The 23,473-nt window shown below is 36.2% G+C and overlaps 1 protein-coding gene across 1 annotated transcript in view; it reads right to left on the reverse strand.

The window, feature by feature from the left end:
- The window catches only part of MAMDC2 (MAM domain containing 2), a 127,327-nt gene that overhangs the window by 21,760 nt on the left and 82,094 nt on the right, over positions 1–23,473 (reverse strand). Inside the window, exons 6-11 of the mRNA XM_049770816.1 lie at positions 16,943–17,086; positions 14,883–15,148; positions 9,692–9,766; positions 7,347–7,434; positions 3,334–3,414; positions 957–1,109 (exon numbers count right to left, since the gene is read on the reverse strand). Coding sequence (XP_049626773.1) covers positions 957–1,109; positions 3,334–3,414; positions 7,347–7,434; positions 9,692–9,766; positions 14,883–15,148; positions 16,943–17,086 — 807 coding nt within the window. The remainder of the gene's footprint in view (positions 1–956; positions 1,110–3,333; positions 3,415–7,346; positions 7,435–9,691; positions 9,767–14,882; positions 15,149–16,942; positions 17,087–23,473) is intronic.

A 23,473-nucleotide genomic window follows, 5' to 3' on the forward strand; every position in this document is an offset into this window, starting at 1 on the left:
GGCCTTTGTATTCTAGTCACTGTTTCCTTTGAGGTGCAGAAGCTTCTCAGTTTAATGTAGTCCCATTTGTTTTTCTCTGCTTCTACTTGCTTGAACAGTGGTGTTTCTTCCTTGTAGATGCCTTTAGTCTCAATCTGATGGCATTTTTGACTACATTTCTTCTATATACCTTATAGTTTCTGGTCTGATTATCAAGACCTTTAATCCCTTTTTCAGGGGTCTCAAACTCACGGCTTGCGGGCCATTTGCGGCCCTCCGTACAACATTTTGTGGCCCTGCCCTAGAGGAATCTTTTTTTGTTTTGTTTTGTTTTAGTTGCTTGGGTCACACCCCCCAATGTTCAAGGCTTACTACTGACTTTGCACTCAAGGATCACCTTAACTTTGCCTCCTGCAGTCCCCAGGTAAATTGAGTTTGAGACCCCTAGATTTGACCTTTGTGTATGGTGTTAGATAGAGGTCTGAGTTCACTTTTTTGCATGTGACTGACCAGTTGTCTGAACTTTAGTCTACTTTAACTGCTAGAAAACATGGAGTCAAAGTATGTTTCATATATTATTTCTATTTTTTTTCTTTATTGGACTGTAGTCTGACTTCAGTTTATACTTCCAGTTTTTCTTTTCTTTTGTACCTCTACTCTATGTTTAAACCTAATTCTAATTAAGTTATAATGTGTGCATATCTTCATAATAAAACTAATTACTGTTTTCAGAAAGATATATAAGCATGTAATAAACAGAACTATATATGTGCAGTAGTGAATTATACATATTTGTAAAATATATGAATTATTAAATATATTAACTATATATTATATGTTATTAAAATATATGAATTATACCATATATGTAAAATTACACACAGAGAAGTCCACAAACTTCTCAAATTCTTTAAGCAGCTTTTAGAATATTATTGAAAAGTTTATTTTTAGGAAAAGCACCATTTGGCATAACTCACCTACCCCAGTTGTGTGATCCCCCCTGGGTCCTGTATAGGAAGTAGGAGTTCCTCCCCTTCTCCTGTGCCAGCTGCTCCTGTCCTGTTTCTCCTGAGTAAATGCACATTCATCTTTTTCAAAAGTGCACTCTCCAGGTAGAGATAGATGTTTCCCTGCAAGGAAACAGTAAGTGTTATGATTCTTGAAACTATGTCAGTGAATAGTACTTTATCTCTGATCTTCAAGGCCTAATTTGAGTCTCACTTTTCTGGGACTCAATATTTTTCCTTGCAATGTAGGAATGTTGAAGATACCCACCTTTATAAGGCTGTGAGTATATAATATATTCAGAACATGAAGTTTTCAATAAATATTAGTTAAATATAATTAGGACCTAATGTTTTGCTACCTGGGACTTTATATATATATATATATATATATATATATATATATATATATATAAATGAATATTCAAATCTTTGTCACCCCACCCCCATCTTCCTGCATAACTTTACCTGATAGTAAGACCTGTCCATTTCTGGAAAGGGTCTTTGGAAGGTAACAAAATGATTGCCTGAGGGACAGGGGAGGGATTCAGAGAGGATTCAGGAGGAGAGATGGCAGAAAGAGGTTGAGATGTCAGGGCTGTTTATGGAGCTAGCGTAAAAAGTTTAAGCAGAGAAGCCACACATATTGGCTAGGGCCTTGAATAAAGCTTCATGTCTCCTGAAACCCGACTGTCTGTGGATCATTTCTTCGTGGCTATCCTCAACCCTCAGACCTGCCAGCTGGAGGGAGTTGCAGGTGCGTGGCCCAGGTTGACAGAGACAGGCTTCTCTTCATCCCTCCATCTCACCATCATCCAGACCCATCCAGAACTCAATGATTAATATGTTTACAACAATCATTACTATTATATTCATTTTACAATGCAACCTCCCAATGTTTCTAACTTTTTTCAAACTTGGTTATATCAACTTTCTAATTCTCAGCAAATTTCTCTTATACACAGCCAATGTATGACATTTTTTAATAATTAATTTACTTTTTACATTTCACATATTTGCAGGCTAATAAAGATTCATTTTTTAAAGGTAGAGCTTTTTATCTTTTTTTGAGTGTCTTGCAGATCAAGAGACTGAAAACAAACCATGTATTAATGTTTATTAATTAATAACAAATAATAATTAATAATTTAAAAACCATGTATTAACTAAACATGGACATTTCTTTTCTATGTCAGATTGATATCACAATTTGCTCATCTATTAATTTATGCAACATGGTTTATAGAGTAGCAGTCCTCAAACTATGGCCAATGGGCCACATGCAGTCCACTGAGGACATTCATCTGGCTCACTGGGTGCTTTTGCTGCCACTGCCTATTCTGCTTAGCAGCTGACATGTCCGGGCCCAAAGTGCACATGTGTGAGATGTGTCACACTTTCTGACTCCCCTTCTTCTCTCTGTCTCTCACCACCTCCTCTGACTTGGGCAGGGGTTCTCTAACAATGGTCTGCCAAAAGCAGGCCCATAGTTCTCATTGAAATATTGGTAAGTCTGTTGATTTATCTTTACTTGTTCTCATTTTAAATACTGTACTAGTTCCTTTTTTAACTTTAAAATAAGATATGTAGGGCCGGGCGGTGGCGCTGGAGGTAAGGTGCCTGCCTTGCCTGCGCTAGCCTAGGACGGACCGCAGTTCGATCCCCCGGTGTCCCATATGGTCCCCTAAGAAGCCAGGAGCAACTTCTGAGCGCATAGCCAGGAGTAACCCCTGAGCGTCACAGGGTGTGGCCCAAAAAACAAAAAAAAAAAAAAAAAACAAAAAAAAAATAAGATATGTAAAGTGCGCATAGAAATTTGTTAATAGTTTTTTTTTAAAAGAATTATAGTTTGGTCCTCAATTGGTCTGAGTGCAACAGTGAACTGACCTCCTTTTTTTAAAAGTTTGAGGACCCCTGATTTAGAGTGACATTGTAGACGGACTAGTGATTATGGATTTAAGAACCCATAATTTTCTCATTAGATGTATGTCCAACACATACTACCAACTTTGTTTTATTCTTATCTTAGATATTTAGTTGAGATTCTATATTAGGGAGTTTATGTGTGTATTGATAACATTCAGGTATATATTAATATCTCTCTTAAATCAAAAATACAGGATCAAAGCACATGCAAATGTTTATATAAATAAATTATTTATAAATCCTAAAGCTTAGACACACCTTTGTTAAAGGCACTTCTAGCAAAAAAAAAATTAAAAAAATAAAGAATCAAAGGATGAACATGCACAATTTAAATCTATGTGGTTTGGAAACTATAAAAAAAAAGGCAGGAAAATTTTATACATAAGCTAGTAGACAAAAATAGCTAAGGTGAGTGTTCTTTTACCTGGAGATGAGCAGCTTCCAACTTCAATTGCAATGTCATCCAGGGCAACAAGTCCACAGTCCCAAAGACTTTTGCATAAGGCTCATGAAAAACCACCTGAAATTCAGAAAAATTAAGTTATTAATTCTGCTATCTGAACTGCAGAAACTCTTATCATTTGAGATTTTCTTTGCATGAGTGGAATGCATGAGTAAATTTTAGAAATCCCTTCATTGTTCATATGAACAAGAAACCACAGTGGCATGTAGGGTGGTTAATGATTTTTCCAGCGTTATAAGATGACTTTTTTTTTTTTTTTTTTTTGGTTTTTGGGCCACACCCGGTAACGCTCAGGGGTTACTCCTGGCTATGCGCTCAGAAGTTGCTCCTGGCTTGGGGGACCATATGGGACACTGGGGGATCGAACCCCGGTCCGTCCAAGGCTACCCGCAGGCAAGGCAGGCACACCTTACCTTTAGCGCCACCGCCACCGCCCGGCCCCATAAGATGACTTTTTAACCCATGAAAAACTACTTAAAAGTTGGGGATCGTCTTATATGTCAGTATACAACATGCTGAAACTTATTCCAGCTTCAGGGAGACAAGTGATCCACCCCCCTTACCGCTGCATCCCTCTGTTCAGTTTTTATGGGACACAGAGGAGGCGCTTTGTTTCCCTCTAGTTGTCCTATTAATCATTGTACCCCAGCCAGATGCTCTTGGAGGAATCCAATTTCACTGTTTTGTGTTTACATGTTTGATGACAAATAGCCTTATGTTTATAAGTAACAGTTTTCCAGCTAAGTACATGCATGGCATAAACATTTGAATTAAAATTTTCATATTTAAATCAAATCTTATGTTTTTTAAATTTCCATTTAGGGTGTGTTAGAAGAAAAGTAGTCTTATATGGTGAATATAGCCCAAACCCTATATTTTAACAGGAAAAGTAGGGGGTTAACTTATACCCCTAGTAGTCTTATACGCCGGAAAATACGGTACTATTTCTATATGAGCCTATCATTAATTTTACCTTTTAAATTTTTGATTTGGACACTACTTGATGGTGCTCAGGGTATTTCTCTTGGTTTTGTGCTTAGAGTTCACTCCTGTGGGATCTTAGGGACCATTTGTGGTGTTGAGGAATGTGCAAGACAAAAAGCCACCAGCCCATTCGCATTATCACTCCAGTTTGTTATTATTTTTAAAAGATAAAAGTCAAGAATTTAACTGAATTATTAATATAACTGGAATTATATATTAAAATATAATAAATTAGTTATTTATTATTATATATAATTACTTATATATTAATTTTATATTAATATTTTGAAATTAATTGTGAGTCCTTTAAAATTGGAGAGGGAAACAAGAGGTATAACTGGGTGACCAAAGAAAACACATTAAGTTTTATATATTTTCTGAAGAAAATCCACAGAGTACGATACTAAATTGATGGTATGCCAGAATTTTTATAAACACTTTCAGCGCAAAACACCATGATTTTTTTTGAAATGACTTCAAAATGTACTTCATTCCTATTATGAACAAAGTTTCAGTTATTTGCCCATCTAGAGACTTAAGTTCCATTTCTAAGGAAATGATCTATGTCCTAGATGGCATTGCTAATAAAAAGCCCTACATTGAATTATTTTATTAGTCTAAACATTTTTTACTATGTGTATGTAAGGGAAAACAAAACTCATATCATAAATTAAATTCATGTGACATAGAAAGAGAAAACATATCTTGTATTTTTTTTCCATTAGGCTAAAGTTTACTTTTCATAGACATGAGCAAAGAGCACTTTTCAAAACATTTATATTAGATTTTCATTTTGTGGTTTGTAGAGCTGCTTCTATGTATAATCTAATGTTTAATTAACATAAGACCATCCAGTTCATAGCCAATTTCTGAAAATATAAAATTTAATTCAACAAAAGCAAAGGAAAATATATATCCAACTTAGGAAAAACTAAAAATATTTTAGTTGGGAAACTGAGGGATTATGTCACACTTAGTTTGTTGCTCAAAACTTTCTCTGGCTTTGTGTTCACTCCTGACTATATTCTCAGGGTTCATTCCTGGGAGTGTTCTGGCTACTAACCCAGAACCTTTTTGGGGTTGGGGGAAAATATTTGTTTTTTTGTTTGTTTTTGTTTTTTGTTTGTTTTTGGTTTTTGCTTTGTTTGTTTTGGTTTTTGCTTTTTGGACCACACCTGTGATGCTCAGTGGATACTCCTGGCTATGCACTCAGAAATTGCTCCTAGCATGGGGGATCATATGGGAAGCCGGGAGATCGAATTGTGATTTATCCTAGGTTAGCATGTGAAGGCAAAACCCCACCACTTTGCACCACCACTTCGGCTCCAATACCTGTTTTTTTAGAAAAGCTTATCATTCAGTTGGTTCTATCTTCAATTTATTTGTGTTATTAATAGAATCATTTTTCTTTGGTGATCAGAAGTATGAAAATATAAATTTATTTTCAAAGAAAATTTAAAATAGTATGACATAGCTTTCTAATTGTACAAAATGTCAATATAGATGATATTAGAAAAATATAATTGTAAGATGGATGAAAAGTTTTCCTTGTGCTGTATTTTTCCTTTGTACTGTATATACTTGAATTATAAAAAATAGTTTGGAGTTGTAGGAACAGTACAACCATCTATATTTACAAAGAACATGATATAATAACTTTTTAATTCTTAATAATTTTCTCCTTTTTTATAGATTCTAAAAATAATATTATCAGTATATGTATATGCAACAAGTTGTACTTGGATGATTTATGCCTTTAAACTTATTCCTTATTTGCAAAGCAGTCTCCATTATTAGCTCCGAATGCAGCTATATTTTATCATCAAGTTTTATTGTTTTATTAAAAAGAATAACTTTTTTTTAAATTTATTTAATTAATTGTGCTTCATGGAGGTCTTGGCTTTCTTTCCTTCTGGAAGCTTGAAAATCTATTTTTTCACATGAAAGGTGAAAAGTATGCTTTCAAAATTAATAAATGAATCTATGATGATAAAATGGTTCATCATGTAAATCATTACCTGAGCAAGACAAACACTTGACATGTAAATTTATTCTAAAAATATTAACTGATTTTATGTATTTATTACATTTTCTTTTTTTCTTCTTCTTTGCATTTTTTGGTTCTGTCTCTTTTACATTTTATAAGGACCATAAAACCAAGTAAAAAGAAGTAAACAAATCAACCTGACATTTCAACAATAGATATGGTTTCACAATCTAAAAAAAAAAAAAAAATAGACAAGCATTAGTTCTGACAGCTTGTAACACAAAAATTTGTGTTTTTTTTTTAACTATTAAGTAAAAGAGCTGGTTATAAGAAGTAAAATAAGCTGCTGGAGATAGAGTATAGGGTTTAAGGTGCTTGCCCTGCATGTACACTCTTCTCTGGTTTCCAGCATTACATATGGTCCCTAAGCACTGCCACAAGTGAATCCTGAGCACAGAGGCTAAAGTAATCCTTAAGGATCACTGATTAAGTCCCTTTACCCCAGCCAATTCTCCTATATATAAAATAAAATATAATTTTACCAATCTCATCTAAAATATATTTTTAAAAATCTGAAATTTTATTTAATTGATAATTAGTGAATAAAACTAGAAATATGAAGTCAATTTTCTTTATTTTCTGAATACTCTATAATTTTATTATATTTATGGTAAAATTCAAAGGGTTCCAGATACCTATAATTAAGATGTAAAGCAGGGGTCTCAAACTCAATTTACCTGGGGGCCACAGGAGCAAAGTTGGGGTGAGGCAGGGCTGCATAAGGGATTTCGCTTACTGAATATTCGCAATAAAAAATCACATTAGTAAGAAAAAAATCGCAAAAAATCGCATTAAACATTTGCATACCCTGAACGGAACTGCTCGGGGTATGCGAATGTGATTTTTTCTTATTAATGTGATTTTTATTGCGATTATTCAGTAAGCGAATAATCGCGAATACTGCAATATTTGAAGGCCGGCTGTGGGCCACAAAATGTTGTACAGAAGGCCGCAAACGGCTCGCGGGCCGCGAGTTTGAGACCCCTGATGTAAAGTAAAAGGTTCATTATGGTAGTTACTAAAACACATGGCTACTTAAATGATAATTAAACAAAATTTAAAATTCACCTCTTTAGTCACACTAATAATATAGTGCCCAATAGCCCCATATAACTAGTATCTAGTATTGCTGCATAGAATATATAACTACTTAAAACAAAAAAAAAGAATATATAACTACTTTTTTTTTTTTTTTGGTTTTTGGGTCACACCCATCGGTGCTCAGGGGTCACTCTTGGCTATCTGCTCAGAAATAGCTCCTGGCAGGCACGGGGGACCACATGGGACACCGGGATTCGAACCAACCACCTTAGGTCCTGGATCAGCTGCTTGCAAGGCAAACACTGCTGTGCTATCTCTCCGGCCCCAGAATATATAATTTCTTTATTTTATCTCTGAAAAAAATTCTACTTCCTGATACTTTTCTTTTTGGACATCCCAAAAAACTTATATCCTGCTACAAAAGTAAAGTGCAATGCTAAATATGTTATGAACCACAGCACAATCACTAAGTTGTTATTATCTTGAAACTCTTATACTTAGAATACTGCTAGACCACTTGTTACAATCTCTAATAAGAGCACAAAATCAATTTCTTATGGACTTTATTCAAACAGCCTCAAACCTTAAATCTAACAGCTGTATGTGATCATGCCATCACACACACACACACACACACACACACACACACACCAGATCATGTTGTTTAATTGAATATATTTTTCTAGCCTATTAATAATGTGTATAATGTTAGCTTCTAGTCCTGTGCTGCCATGATATATATTTTGCAGGCTTGTTGAAATGAAGAGGTCATTGAAAGATTTGATTTGGTTATCAAATTGACACCTGGGACAGATTGTCAAAAGACAAAGGATAACCATTCTTTATCTTAATATTTGTTTTTGAGACAGTAGCAGTGCTTGGGAACTACTCCTAGTTCTTGTATGAGAGTAACTGTCAGCAGTGGTCAGGAAAACCTGTGGTACTATGTGTGGCATCCTGCATGCAAAGTATGCTTTGTATGAGCTTAGCATAGTGAGCTCTTTCGGATCCACATCTTGTTCTATTTAGACAACTTTGTCCCTGGGTCCAATTAAAATGTGACAAGGCTGGAGAGATAATTCAGTAGGTTAAACATACGCTTTGCATGACTCTTTTTTTTTGTTTTGTTTTTGTTTTAGGTGGTACTCAGGACTTACTTATGACTCTGCACTAAGGGATGACTCTTGACTGGCTTGGAGGACCATATGAGATGCAAGCAAGGCAATAACTGAGTCTGTTGTACTTTCTCTCCAGCTCCATGCTTTGCATGATTCTTGATAAGACTAACTAAAGCAGGATGGCTAAAGGTTTAAGGCCAGGGAGAGGCCATAGGAGCAATTTGAGTCTTGTTCCCAAGACTCATGAGTAGTGACACATGAGAACCAACATGGGGTAGCTCCTGAGCATAACAGGGTACAGGCCATAATCATAAAACAAAACAAAAAAGAGGGGAGAATTGACTATAGTCTAGATTCATTAGGTAATTAACCTCATTTATATTTATAGATTGTTTTGAAACATTGTTTATTTCAGATTTCTCAACACCTGTCAAATACCACTCCTTCTAGCCTCCCCTTGGCACTTTAGCCTTGGCAAATGAATCACGGATCTTGCCACTAACTTGGTCCAGCACTGGCTTTCAACTTCTTGCCTCCTTCCATTAATTAGTCTTATCACGAATCATAAAATCACTGACTTTGAGCACTAACTTTGCTAGTACTGACAAGTGAGCTCATGAGGACTCACTTCAACCTTGGCTATTCCATGACTCTTCTCAATTAGAGCTCATATGTGTGCTATTGACACCTATCTAGCCTAGAAATTAGCATATGCAGCCGAGGTTTTCGGAAGTTATTGGAATCATATACACTAGCATAATACTGTGAACTGGATCACTGTTTAAACCACCTGGATCTTGAATCTTTACTTTTACCATTCACAAAACACCAGAAATAATGAAAAAATGAAGGAATTTAGCCATTTCAATGACTGGGAAAGGAGCCCAGACAGTGTCTGAGGATAATCTTAGCATAACAATTTTTCCAGTGTTCACTGAACCAAGAATATATGGTTGCAACAGAGATTCAATAAAGTTCCAGTAAGGTTAATAGAAAAAAATGAAAAAAATTATTAAGAAATTATGAGGGACTCTGTCCCCGTGGATGGTGGCCTGGAGATGGAGGAGCGGGCGCCCTCTGCTCATGCTCGCCTACGCCCAAACGTTTAGTGAAGGGGCTTCAGCAGTACGGCAAGAACTTCTTCAAGATTCGGAAGGAGTTGCTCCCCAGTAAGGAGCCCTTTCACCGACCAGCTTCCTGATTCCTGCAGAAGATTGGTCAGAAAGACCCCAGCAAACTTAATCAACCTTATCACATCAGGGTTCACCGACCAGGTTCATTAACCAGGAGACTGCTCAGAAAGACCACAGCGAACTTAATCATCTTAATTCTATCAAGGTTCACTGACAAGATTCACCGACCAGATAGGAGGTCCCAGCCCACAAAGCTACATAGCATTTCCTGCCTAGTATCTGCATCCCTCTATTTTTGGCTTCCTGATCCCTGCAAGAGACTGCTAGAAAGACCCCAGCGAACTTAATCAACTTAATACCATCAAGGTTCACCAACCAGCAGGGAGGAGTGCAGCAACTCTGCTTCACTATGCAAATGTACAATAACAAAAAGTGATCAAAATTTGTATAGATAAATGGCAAGAGCTTCATATTATTAATTTCTCTAAATGTCAATTATCTGAATTCTCCTACCCAAAGGTATAGTATCTGCTTACAGTAGACAGCAACTCAACTGTCACAATACACACAGGGCTCAGAATTAAGCATGAAAAATAATTATACAGGCTAAGTATAAAAATTACATGACATATAATTATTTATCAGATAATTCTTGGATGTTGAAGACACTCCCATACATTGCAGATGGAAAGAAGCAACTGTGATATGAACCACCAAACACTAATATCACCACTAGTTTGATAGTAAAAAATGTCTCCGGACATTGCCAAGTATTTTAAGGATCCTCTGGATAAAGGCCAGAAATATTTCATGTGGATTACTGGTTAGGTGGTAAAAAACTGCTGTGTGATTCATTAAGTCCCACTGACTAAATTCCTCTTAGGCCTTGTCTGTTCCTGCACTTTCCAATGTACCAGTTCCTTTTTGAATTCACTGTTGATTTCAACCTGTTTATTCTACTCCATCAGAACAGGGTGAATGTTTACATTTTAAAAATGGGCAATTGAGGGACCAAAGAGATAGCATGGATGCAGGGTGTTTACCTTGCATGCAAAAGGATAGTGGTTCGAATCCCAGCATCCCATGTAGTCCCCTGAGCCTGCCAGGAGCAATTTCTGAGCATAGGGCCAGGAATAACCCCTGAGTGCTGCTGGGTGTGACCCCGAAACAAAAAAAAAAAAAGAAGAAGAAAAATAAAAATGGGCAATTGAGTAAATACTTCTACTTTGAACACGGAGACAAATGGGAGAGGAGCAGAAAGTCAAAGGAAGAGTGTTTAACACTCAAAGGTAATAATAACAGGTTTTAGAGTTTCTAATTTGCTGCTCTGGAAACTGAAAATTGTCAAAGGGCAATATAATCTTTTTGTTTTCCTTTTTGTCCCTTAAAAAAAGAAAAGAATCTCAGTCCTGGAAATAAATTATGTAGTGCTTTGTGCCATCAATCCTAAGCACTGAACCAGGAGTAGCTTGAGTATCACTGGGTGTGAACTTAAAAAAATGAAAAAATTTCTTTGGATCCTGGAATGGCTAAATGTCAAAAGCACCATCCTTTTAAGCCAGAGACTGTGAGTGTGGTCCCAGGTGTGGGGTGTGGCCCACTTATGCAGAACCCTATATTTAGGGTTGTGTAACTAAACACACAGAGCACATGTCCTGCTTCCTCTAAACACATAGAACACACACCTGCTTTATACACTAATCTCCTAAACACACAGAGCTGACATTATACTTTCCCCTAACTTGAAAAATATCCCACTCCCACTAAAAATAAAATTAAATTATTTCCTCTGAAATGGCTTGTGGATGATTTTGAATTTGTAAGCACTCTATTAGCCTATGATTCGTCATCACTAGCTTCATCTACAGGGTTGGTTTATAAAAGGAATTTGGGTTATTATATAATTTGGTTTATTATTATAAAAGGAATTAGTTCTAATTTTATGAAATGTTAATTTAATTGCTTTCCAGTCTAGAGAAATAGTACAGTGGATAAAGTGCTTGCCCCTCATGTGGTCAACAAGGTTTGATCCCCAGAATTGTATATGATTCTCTGAGTCCTGCCAACAGTGGTCCCTGAGCACAGAGAGCCAGAAATAAACCCTGAAGACAAATGACAACTAACAGCAACAACAACAAAAAACAACTTTGCAACACAATGAAGAGGATTTTGCTGAGAGAGGAAAGAAATCAAGCTTTTCTAAAACCATAGACTATTGTTAGTTCTGCCATTATTAAGTGTTTTTAAAAGACAACTAATGTTTGCTAAATTGTTTTATTGTCTTTTTTGTTTGTTTGTTTGTTTGTTTAGGGGCCATACCCAGCAATGCTCAGGAGTTACTCCTGACTCTGCATTTAGTAATCAATCTTGGTGGTGCTTGGGGACCATATATGGTTCTGGGGATTAAACCCAGTAAGTTATGTAAAAATCTTGCACCCATTCTATACTATATTTCCAAACTCTTTTTACTGTTTTTAAAGTAAGTTTTCATGGCTTACTAGATAGATATAGTTAGCAAGGTTGTTGGGTTAATCCACCATCTCCTTTGCCAATTGAATTTAGGTCTGTATAGTAAGTGCATGATAGTTTCCAAAAATGGGCTTTAATCTTCACATAGAAACATTTTAGTACTGTGCCAACAATACCACAATTACCAATGCCTGCAAAAAATAGGAGTCTAGTTAGATTCTTAAATAGGCTAGAGGCAGTGGACCACAGTTATATACCAGAGGGCTTGATTCTGGGTTAAATATAACTTCTCTTTTGATGAGGTTTAAATCCTTTAAAAAAAACCATATGTGTAGATAAATTTAGATACAGAAACTAGAGTTAGCAGGTTAATCATTCACAAAATTATTATCATCAAGTCAGTGAAATTCCAGAGTGAAATTGTCAATTCAGAGGTGAGTGGCACAACTGCAGGATATACTCTATATTACAATTGCATTCATTTAACTTATAAGTTATAATAAAACTTTTAAAATTATGGGGCCCGGAGAGATAGCACAGCAGCGTTTGCCTTGCAAGCAGCTGATCAGGACCAAAGGTGGTTGGTTCGAATGCCGGTGTCCCATATGGTCCCCCGTGCCTGCCAGGAGCTATTTCTGAACAGACAGCCAGGAGTAACCCCTGAGCATCGCCTGGTGTGGCCCAAAAAAACAAAACAAAACAAAAACAAAACAAAACAAAAAAAACTTTTAAAATTAAAAATTAAGCAGAGCAAATAAAAATTCCAATATTAAGACATCTGTCTACGGGATAGAATTTCCATGAATCTCTAAAGTTAGGCTAAGTAAGAGGTGTTTTATCTGGAAAAAGAACATGAAAAAAAGCATGACGCAAATATTTTAAAATTATAGCCAGGGTTTTGGAAGTAATTGCTAAATTCTAACAGCTTATTGCCTTCAAATACTATATTTAGTTTTCAAATCTCACAAAAAAGCAGAATATCCATGTACTTTTAAGTCAGTCTTTAGCAGACCAACAATTCCTTAAAAGACTTATCTGCTTTGTTGTTACTTTAAAAAAAAAAACTCATTTTATTTGATTTGGTTTTGGCCTTGACAAGCTACAAAGATTGAGAAGCTCATTGTGTGTTTCTGCTCAAGCAGTCCTCCTTTCTGGGGGAGGAAGCACACTCCTAGCTAGCAGGCCTACAATTGACATTTTTTCAGTGCTATTTTGATCGTAAATAATGGTCGATGGCAAAGATCTCTCAATTCATTGGATTCAGAAACCCTTGTAATTTTCAGAATTTTAGACTACTATAAAGAGAGAAGGCAGATTCCAGAAGAGACTTTGGAACAAGCATACGCTAAAATGATGACAAGGGCCATTTGAAAAATACTTTAATGAGTTCTGTAAGCCATTTAGGCACAAGAATAAAACCTTATGAAGAGAAACCTGATTGTAGTCAAGGCTGACGATAATTATAAGTTACCTAGGGCATGTACTAGTTGCTATTGGCATCTGAAGAAGGAAAGGTAGAAAACTTGTGAGACTTGAGCTCTTCCCTGTGGGATTTGACACCCCAAGAAATTTGTCAGAAGTGAGGTAAAATTGTAGGATTCTCAGCTGGCTAGAGAATTATTTGCTGTGGAGCCTCTGACTTCCACTACCATGTCATATACACTCACACAATGTAAGGTATCTTATTATTAAGTAATTACCAATTTATAAACTTTCCAGGAACTTTCTAGATTTGTAACTCTAAGCAGATTTCTAACTATTGCTTTTAAAATTTGTCTTAGATATTTTATCTCTAGTAGTATGTTTGTTATAAAAAATCACAGTAAATACATATTTTAAAAACATATATCTGAATTACTCCCTGGTGTGATCTGGTATATTAAACATGATCAACTGATTCAATACCCATTTAACAATATTCAATTGTGCTCCCATTGTGTGAATAATCTGTTTGAACAAAGGAACTTTTCTTCTCTTCTTTGGGTCTCTTTCTTATGCAAAGGAAGCATTTAATAATATTTCCTCATATCTGAAGGGCTAAAACAAAATGAATTTTTTTCTTACTATTTTTATATCTGGTTGTAGAGGACATACTTTATTACATCTGTAAAATCACCTTATTTTATGAATTTTTAAGTTAAAGATACTATCATTTGTTGCATATTCCTCTTGCAGAAAAAAATCTCTGTGTTCTCATTGCAACCAAAATCAATTGCTGATGGGTTTTTTATGTAAATTCTCTCTCTGGGCTGGCTTTATTTTATTTAAAAAAAATTGAACTTCCTTTCCAGTGTTCAGTGGGACTCTTAGGTTATTGACCTGAATGCCTTGATGCAGAACCAGGATCACTGATTTCACCTTTTCACAACACTGTTATTCCCTTATGTGTTTTTGTGTCTCTGAACTATTGTATCAAACTGAAGTTTAGCTGTTGAACTTGGACTATAGTATATTCTCTGTCTTTGGATTCTTTTCAGGGATTCTAAGAAACAAACAAGAAAACTCCCTAAGTGGCCATGATTCGGAGACAAATACAACTTAAAGGGAAGGACTGAAGGTTATAATTTGGCATGTCTGGGGAAAGGATGTGGGCATAGGGTTGCCATTTAGAACAAAGAAAAGAACCACACATGACCAATTGTAAATAATTAAATGGAAACTCACTAATACAGTGCAACAACTGAAAAGAAATGGAGGATCATACTTGTTCTACTATACCTTGGTAGGCATGGGCTTCTTAAAGGTGATTTCAGTTTGAATCCAAACACCCCTGGGGGACTCCAGCACAGACCAGATTTTCTCTTGAACTACATGGTTTTCTTCAAAGATATAAACTGCTAGGGTATCACTCATTTTTAAAAACCCATAGATGGCATAATAAAAACGTAGGCAATATGGTAAGTTTCCAGGCAGGGAGGGGCCATATAGTCTTCCAATGTAGTCCGACTGAGATGTAAACTTTGTATTGGCCAGCAAATAATATCCTGCAAAAAGGACAAAGCACTCAGTGTGTCCCCAATCAAACAATTACAAATATACAGCCAGACTGTCATCTATACTGCGCTACTGCAAATAAACCTTCCTTAATTCTAAGTAATCTCATATACCCATATAGATTTCCAATTGCATGTGTGCAGATGCCAGTTCTCAGTCAGACATCTACTTTTCCTGAAGCAAAAAGGGATGAAATATCCTAGTTGTCTAGGCCAATTTACTAACTTAGATTGAGTTATACGAGTCAGGAGATTGCATTTCCATCTTTTGTAGTGACCAATGAAGATGAATTAATTACAAACTGACAGTCCTTAGACAGAGGTAGGAAGGGTTTTCCAGGTCTAGGTAAAGCCTATTATAATCTTGTTTTTAAAGAGCAAGTGCTAAGTCTCTATTCTTCCCTGATATATATAACAGAAAAATAAAATGAAGAACTTCCCTCCAACTTATTCCACCCTTCCCATGATAAACATTAAACAAATTTTATAGCCTAGACAGTCTAGGCTGATAATAGAATCCTGGCTCTGCACTCAAGAATTACTACTGGCAGTGCTTGGAAATTTGTATGTGATGCTGGGAATCAAACCTGGGTTGACTGCCTTTAAGGCAAGTGCCTTATCCTTTGTACTATCTCTTTGAACCTGGCACTGGTTTTCTTAGGGGTGTCTCAGGTCCTTACTATACCCAGTTACTAAATTCATTTGACTAAAATTTTCTTTCTTTTTTGGTGGGGAGTACTTTCCACAGTGCTCAGGACTACTGAGCTTACTCTGCTGCCAGGAATCACTCCTAATGAAGTTTGGGGGGCTTTATGAGGAACCAGGGATCAAATCTCTAGTGGGATGGGTAAAAGACTTACCCACTATATTCTCTCGGCAATCTCATTTCTTTCAAAACACTTATCACAACATGCATTGGTAAGTCTATTTGTTCAGTGTTTCTTTTGCCTATTGCCTATTGGCCAAAAAGGCTCAGATTAATACCTGCTCTATCCATCCCACCAGTTAGTCTGACCAAAGCCAATAACTTCTAATATTTTTATTTTTTATAAGTTAGGCAAAATCTCAGAAAAAAGTACAAAATTACCAATATAAAATTGTCAGGACCCCTTTCAAGGCCCTTCTCAGAGTTAGAGCATGTTGGCCCCTTAAACTTATGCTTCATCAGCTTTAGCAAATTCACCCTGGGGTCCAATGTCTAAAGAACAGTTGAATAAAGATGCAGAATACTACTTACTTGATAATCTGCTTTTCCCACCAGTCTTGACTACAGCAGGCTTTCCCAGGCACAACATTAACAGGCTAAGAAATGCTCTACAAACGGAAGTCAAACCGGTTTCTAAAAGTCTCTTATAGGATTATTTAGTAAGTGCCTGCCTAATTTTCCACTAACCATTGAAACTTTTATTTCTACCAATGTATTTTTACTATAGAAAAAGAACAAAACATTAAATGTGTTATTTTAATAACAGAATTAGGTGATATTTAGTACCCTTGAAATGCTGTGCAACCACCAGCACTATATAATTCTAGAAAAGTTTCTTACTTCTTTCCTAACCTTTCAGAACCTCTAAATTGCTTTCCACTTTTATGGATTGGCCTATTCTAAGTGTTTCAGATTATTGGACTCTAATCATTTAAATTGCTCCTTCATCTCAAGAATAGAGCAAGAGAATTTCCAAAGGGCTGCCTCTTTAATGAACTGGCAAATACTTTTGGTAGCCCAATAACTTGAATTCCACTTTTAGGAAAAGTGAGACATTCCCACATAGACTCTTGACTTACCAAAGCCAGAAGTGTGGTCTCCAGAGCGATACATGTTTGGTCTTACTTTTACTCGGGTCCAGCCCCAACCTTCCTTATCTTGGTGAAAGTTGCAGAAATCAGTCTCAAAATTGCAGCTTGCTTGCATGGCACTGAAAGGCAGTTCTGTTCAAAGGATAAGCAAGATTAAAGTGAACTAAACACATAGATATCACAAGAATATATAAATTTATTGATAAATCGGTACACATGGAATTGGACAAACCCAAGAAAAGATTTTTGCCTGGGTTGAAGTGATAGTACAGTGGGCATTTGCCTTGCTGGAAGCCAATCCTGAGTAATAATCCCATAGGGCTTCCCCTAGGCATTCAGGGATAATCACTGAGTGCAGAATCCTGACCAACTGATGGATGTGTCTCTACCCCCAAAGAAGATTTACCTTATTTTTCACCTTAAGGTGAATTTTTCACCTTAAAATTTTCACTGACTAGTTAGCATCAAACCAACACTTCAGCGTGACAGAAAAATTGTTCCTTTCTCCTCTAAAGGAATAGAAGAGGAGTTAATTCTTTATGACAATAAAGAAGTATCTGACTTCAAAATGTAAGGGCTGCAAGCATTTATTCACTTATTTGTTCATAATTCAATACTTATTCTTAAAAAATTAAAGAGAAAGAAAAGAGTATATATTTTAAGGAAATCTCATGCATCTTTTGATATTTTAAAAATACCATTTTCCAAAAAATAATTTTTTATTGATCAATTTCTGTGCCAGGAGCATAGCCACTATTGATATAATAATTGATATTATAAGGAGAAGCTGGTCTCTTAAAAGAAACTTACTACTAAGTATAGATAACATTGTGGGAAAAAAATCAGACAATTCTCATAATTACTCATAATGATATTATTCAGACCTTTGCTGAGTTTTGGTATCATTTATCCTGATCAGAATAATAATCTTATCTCAGATTGCTGGAGGGAATGAGACATGAAAGATTTCTGTCTTTCCCAAAAGTAACTTGGTCATAGCATGTAGTGACATTATTTTTTTCTGCTTATTTAAAAAATTATTTTTCTAATTTTTATTATTTCATTGTTATTTACCAAGTCGTTTCAGGTAGTAAGTGTTCAAACATCAACCCCACCACCAGTGTGACCTTTCCATCACCAGTATCTCCAGTCATCCACTGACCAACATAGTCTACCTCCATTCAGGCACAAACAGATTTACTACATATTGGTTATTACAACACAAACTAGAATGATCAACAGGTAAATTTGAAATAATTATTATATCTTTCCCTGGTATTACTAACATAATTGTCTAAGGATTTATTGCTCTATAGTTTGGTGCCAGTTGAATCTTCTGTACTATTGTTTAGGCTCACTAAATTGGGTAGATTATTATGTAACTTCTCCATCAGATTTCCTGTTGTACTACTGGTTAACATTATAAGATATTGAGGTGTTGTATGGTGCTTGTTGCCATTGTTCAGGATTTATAGATTTAAAACAAATTAGGTGGATTTAGAAAATTTATAAAGTTAAATGAAGGAGATGAGCTCTTTCTGTCAAAGGGAGTCGAGGATGGTGTTGGGTTGTTTGTAGTTTATATAGAAGAGGAATCATGCCCCCTCCTTTCTGTGACTGCCACAGAGCTATTAGTCTGGACTGGACTATCAGGGATGAATGGGTGGCCTTTTTTTATTCTTCTGAAATATGATGGACCTCATTGTTTTAATTGACCTGAGGGAATGTAGTTGGTGCAGTCCAGGGCATATGCAGTGTAGTTAAGTTTGATCTTGTTCTGCATGCTGACACAAACCTGGTCTTAACCATGAAGGTTAAAAGAGAGGACACTTATTTTTGAATAATTGCAGTCATCTCTAGAGAAACATTTGAGTTCCAGGCACTGTTATCTGATAAACCATGGAACTGTTGAGGACAACAGTATTCTCACTGTATTCTCTATTTGTCTATTGTAAAGTAAAAAAACATTCAAGTGGTGCCAAGGAACTGGCCTAGATTAAACGGGAAGTAGGGAACTGACAAGCAAGTGCTATAAGGAACCCAAGATTCAATGTTAGTCCAGAAAATAGTTATAAGAGTGTAAATTGGGGCAATTTTCAAACTTGGTAGAAGGACTATATCGTTAATTGATAATAATGTATCATTGATGCTCTTTCTTTCTTCTTTCTTTCTTTCTTTCTTTCTTTCTTTCTTTCTTTCTTTCTTTCTTTCTTTCTTTCTTTCTTTCTTTCTTTCTTTCTTTTTCTTTCTTTCTTTTTTCTTTCTTTTTTCTTTCTTTCTTTCTTTCTTTTTCTTTCTTTCTTTCTTTCTTTCTTTCTTTCTTTCTTTCTTTCTTTCTTTCTTTCTTTCTTTCTGTCTGTCTTTCTTTTTTCTTTCTTTCTTTCTTTCTTCTTTCTTTCTTTCTTTCTTTCTTTCTCTTTCTTTCTTTCTTTCTTTCTTCTTTCTCTCTTTCTTTCTGTCTTTCTTTCTCTATCTCTCTTTCTCTCTCTTTCTTTCTCTCTTTCTCTCTCTTTCTCTCTCTTTCTTTCTCTCTCTCTTTCTCTCTCTCTTTCTCTCTTTCTCTCTCTTTCTTTCTTTCTTTCTCTCTTTCTTTCTTTCTTTCTTTCTTTCTTTCTTTCTTTCTTTCTTTCTTTCTTTCTTTCTTTCTTCTTTTTTTTTCTCTCTCTTTCCTTCTCTTCCTTCCTTCCTTCTCCTTCCTTCCTTCCTTCCTTCCTTCCTTCCTTCTTCCTTCCTTCCTTCCTTCCTTCCTTCCTTCCTTCCTTCCTTCCTTCCTTCTTCTTTCTTTCTTTCTTTCTTTCTTTCTTTCTTTCTTTCTTTCTTTCTCACTAAGCAATGCTCAGGCTCTTGAGTGACCTCTGGCTATGCTCATGCGACAGTACGTGTTGCCTGTATTGAACCACAATCTGCCTCAAGCTGGCAACTGCCTTACTTCCTGTTCCATCTCTCTGACCAATCAGTGGTAAACTTCTTGAACTATGTATTTACCTATAATATGTATTTAATTGATTAAAAAAAAGAGCAGCAGGAACTGGGAATGTGGCTCTGAGGCAGAGCACATGGCTCTAAGGGTGGTAAATTCTAACAATTTATAGATATGAATAAAAAGTATATGGAATTAATTACTTGTAGTATTCTTGCAAATTCTTTCAAAGTTTTAAATGATACAAAAATGGATTTTTGAGAATACTTTTTAAAAATGTGTGACTATTTGAGTTTTATAAACACACACAGTCAAAAGAATGAAAAGAAAATGTTCCTCTGTAACTGGAAAGTGATTATATCTTAGACGCTGTGTCCCTGTAACGGTGCCAGAAGAATATCTTGATGAACCAGATAAGAAGAAAGGAAAGGGAAAGAATACTCAGAGCCCGAGTCTGATGAATTAACCCCCATTCTAATCTGCCTGATTTAAGACAGTAAAGTGAAGTAAAAGTCTCTGATAAAAAGACATGGTATTGGGACCAGAGCAATGGTGCAGCGGTAGGGCACTTGACTTGCATGCACTAACCTAGGATGGACCTCGGTTCTATCCCCCAGCAGCCCATATGGTCACCCAAGTCAGGAGCAATTTCTGAACGCATAGCCAGTAGTAATCCCTAAGCATTACTGTGTGTGGCCCAAAAACCAAAAATTAGAGGAAAATAAAAAAAGAACATACTATAGAAATAAGGATCCTTTCTTATTGCCTCATGAGATGTGGGACCACAGGAAATCTTATGATGGTCCCTAAGTTTAGTAACCCTGATAGTAAAAAAAAGAAAAAGAAAAATTTAAGTGTAAAGATACCTAGCTCAGAGAAAAATGGGTTGGCATTCACTATTGAAAGCTATGCACAAATTGAATGATTAATCTATAAAATCCAGATTATATCTCATGACTGAGTACTGGGCTGCCACAGGAGAACCATTTATTAAGTGTGTAGGATGAAATGAAGGGATCAATATGGAAGTAATCAGGATCACTTCTCTCCACAGTGATTAACTGACTTACACAGAAGTGGTTTTTATGTGGATGCAATTAAGTTCTTTCCCTAAAAATGTAAGAAGTTTTCTACATATCCAAACATGGATTTATTTAAGATGCTGAGAAAATATGATAAAGAGATATTTTCAAAAGCACGATTCAAAACACAAATCTTTTTCACCTGAATGCAGCTTGTCATTAGATATTATGTAATTCCTGTAGAGGGGGCCAGAGAGCCTGTTTGGGCCTGAAAAGAATAACCTAGTCATCTGGAAAGGACAAGGTCGGGAAACTAGTGCCCAGGGTTGCTTCAGAGACCTGGATCAAGTGGCAATGGCAATTGGGAGTGTTGAGAACATATTTGAAGCATATTTGGGGAACCAGAAGCAATTGAAAGTCCCTAAACAGGAAATAATAGTAATGACAGTAATAATAAAACTAGTAATAATAAACATTAATATTAAAGTCTTTTTGATTAGGATACCAGAAAAAGCACTTAGCGTAAAATCTATTATTCTAACATTCGAACTTTTTAGAACTGAGAGGCTTTGAATATCATTTATTCAGGTACTTTAATCTGAGAATATTTAGGAGTTTCCCATCTTTTCCTCTGTTCTCTAGAATAATTCACACTGGAGATGAAGCCAGTAGCAGTTTTTAGAGACCTAAAAGGCACCTAAGCTTCTCATCTGAGATTTGATTTTTAGGCTACAAAACTTGCATGATAATTTAACTTTAGCCCATGGCCCAGTAAAATTCGATCAGACAATTCCATGCTGGCTTGGTGAATAAAAGAGTTGCATTTTAGCACTCAACTTAAAATTAGACTAATAACTAATTAGATAAGAAGCTGGACTACTGGTCAGCCTGGAGATATTTTTGAGCTTCAGCATAGGATATAAATCGGGTGAGACTGTTTTCTAATCAGATAAAAGATTTAGATAAAAGATTATATTTTTGCTGGGAATTAGGCATTGTTAAATATCCTCTGATGAATAAGTGTCAGGACCTTCCCAGTTACTGGCTTGGGCACAAGGTAGTCCCAGCTTAGAGAGGAAGTTGGGTCTGCATGTTGCAAAGCACTGGTATTTGGTTGGGCATGATGGCAGGATTTCAAGTGCATGGAATCAACTCTTAGCTATTGAAAGGCCTGGTGCCTGGGAGATAGTAACTCAATTAAGACACATGTCTAGCATGCGCACAACCTGAGTTTGACTTCTGGTACCATATAGTTCCATAGTCATCCCTGGGCATCAGCATTCTGGGGATTGCTAAACTCTGCCCAGGTGGTTTAGCAATCCCCAGCACTGCAGGGCCCAACCAGCGTCTCATTCTCTGGATCTTGCATTGAACTCAGGCCTCCTTGGCTGAAAATTGTCAGTAGGGACACTGGGTCTCCTGACCATTGCTTGGACTGCTTCCTACAATATTTATGATTTTAAAAGAGAATTTATCCTTATACCTTAATCAGTGTTTTTCCAAGTGGTTGATTCTGCTTCAGGGGAGTACCAATGGGTAATCTGGATCAATGGGCATGGATCCCCAACAGTGATAGAAGCCTCAAGTGCAATTAGAAGGTGCATTCTACTTTTTCTGTTTGTTTGCTTAAAGTAGGGAGAATTCCATGGGGATGCTGAGTAATTCTATTTATTTTTCTGACAGTAGGCCAAATAATTTTGGGAAACTCTGATCTAGACTTGAGGCTAAAAATGGTGGGAGAGAGAGAATTTGTGGGCAGAAAAGCAGAGCAAGCACTGAAGAAGAGACTAGGTCCCACACTCCTCTGGCAGTTTTAGGGCAGGAGTGGATGAAACTTGGGGGAGTATCTTACATGGTCTTTAACACCTGTAACCAAGCAATAGGTTTTAGGTCTAAGAGACTAGATTAATGCTAAGCCCAACCAGATGGTGGAAAGAAATATTTCCTATCTTGAAATTATTTCTGTCTTGGCCTACTTGAGAGATGAGGAAAGGGAACACCAGCTCCAGCTGGGAAAAGCAGAGACAAGAAGTCTGGAGCTAGAGAGTAAAAAAAAATTTGGCACCTGTTATGAAATGGAAGGACATAAACTATTTGTGAAATGTAAGATGAAGTATGAGAATGAAAGAGTTCAGTTCTAAGTTGCAGAATCTGGTCCCCAGCTGCTGAGGGAAAGGCATAAAATAGGCTCCAGCTTACACACTCATGAAAGCACTGCCTATGATGTTTCTTTTTATTTTCAATAGATCTCCCTGCTCTCTAAAAACAGAGAGTGAGCGTGATGCTAGGCTGCTAATGCCACTTTATGCAATGTTGCTAATTTAGGATATTGATGGGTGAAAGTTATTTAAGAACTGATTTTGTTGGACATCTTTCACTTCATGTTGCAGTTTTTTATAACCCACCCATGATGTTAAGGGAAATGTTAATATATTTTGAAAATTAAATAGATACATTTGTTTTTATTACCAAGTATTTTCTGAATGTCATTCTCTTCTAAAGACGTCACAGATATAAATTTATTGGTATTCCTTACTGCACAATAAAATGGGTTTTCCCATCCTTGTCTGTTCTACA

Source organism: Suncus etruscus, chromosome 3 (assembly GCF_024139225.1).
Source record: "Suncus etruscus isolate mSunEtr1 chromosome 3, mSunEtr1.pri.cur, whole genome shotgun sequence".
NCBI lineage: Eukaryota > Metazoa > Chordata > Mammalia > Eulipotyphla > Soricidae > Suncus > Suncus etruscus.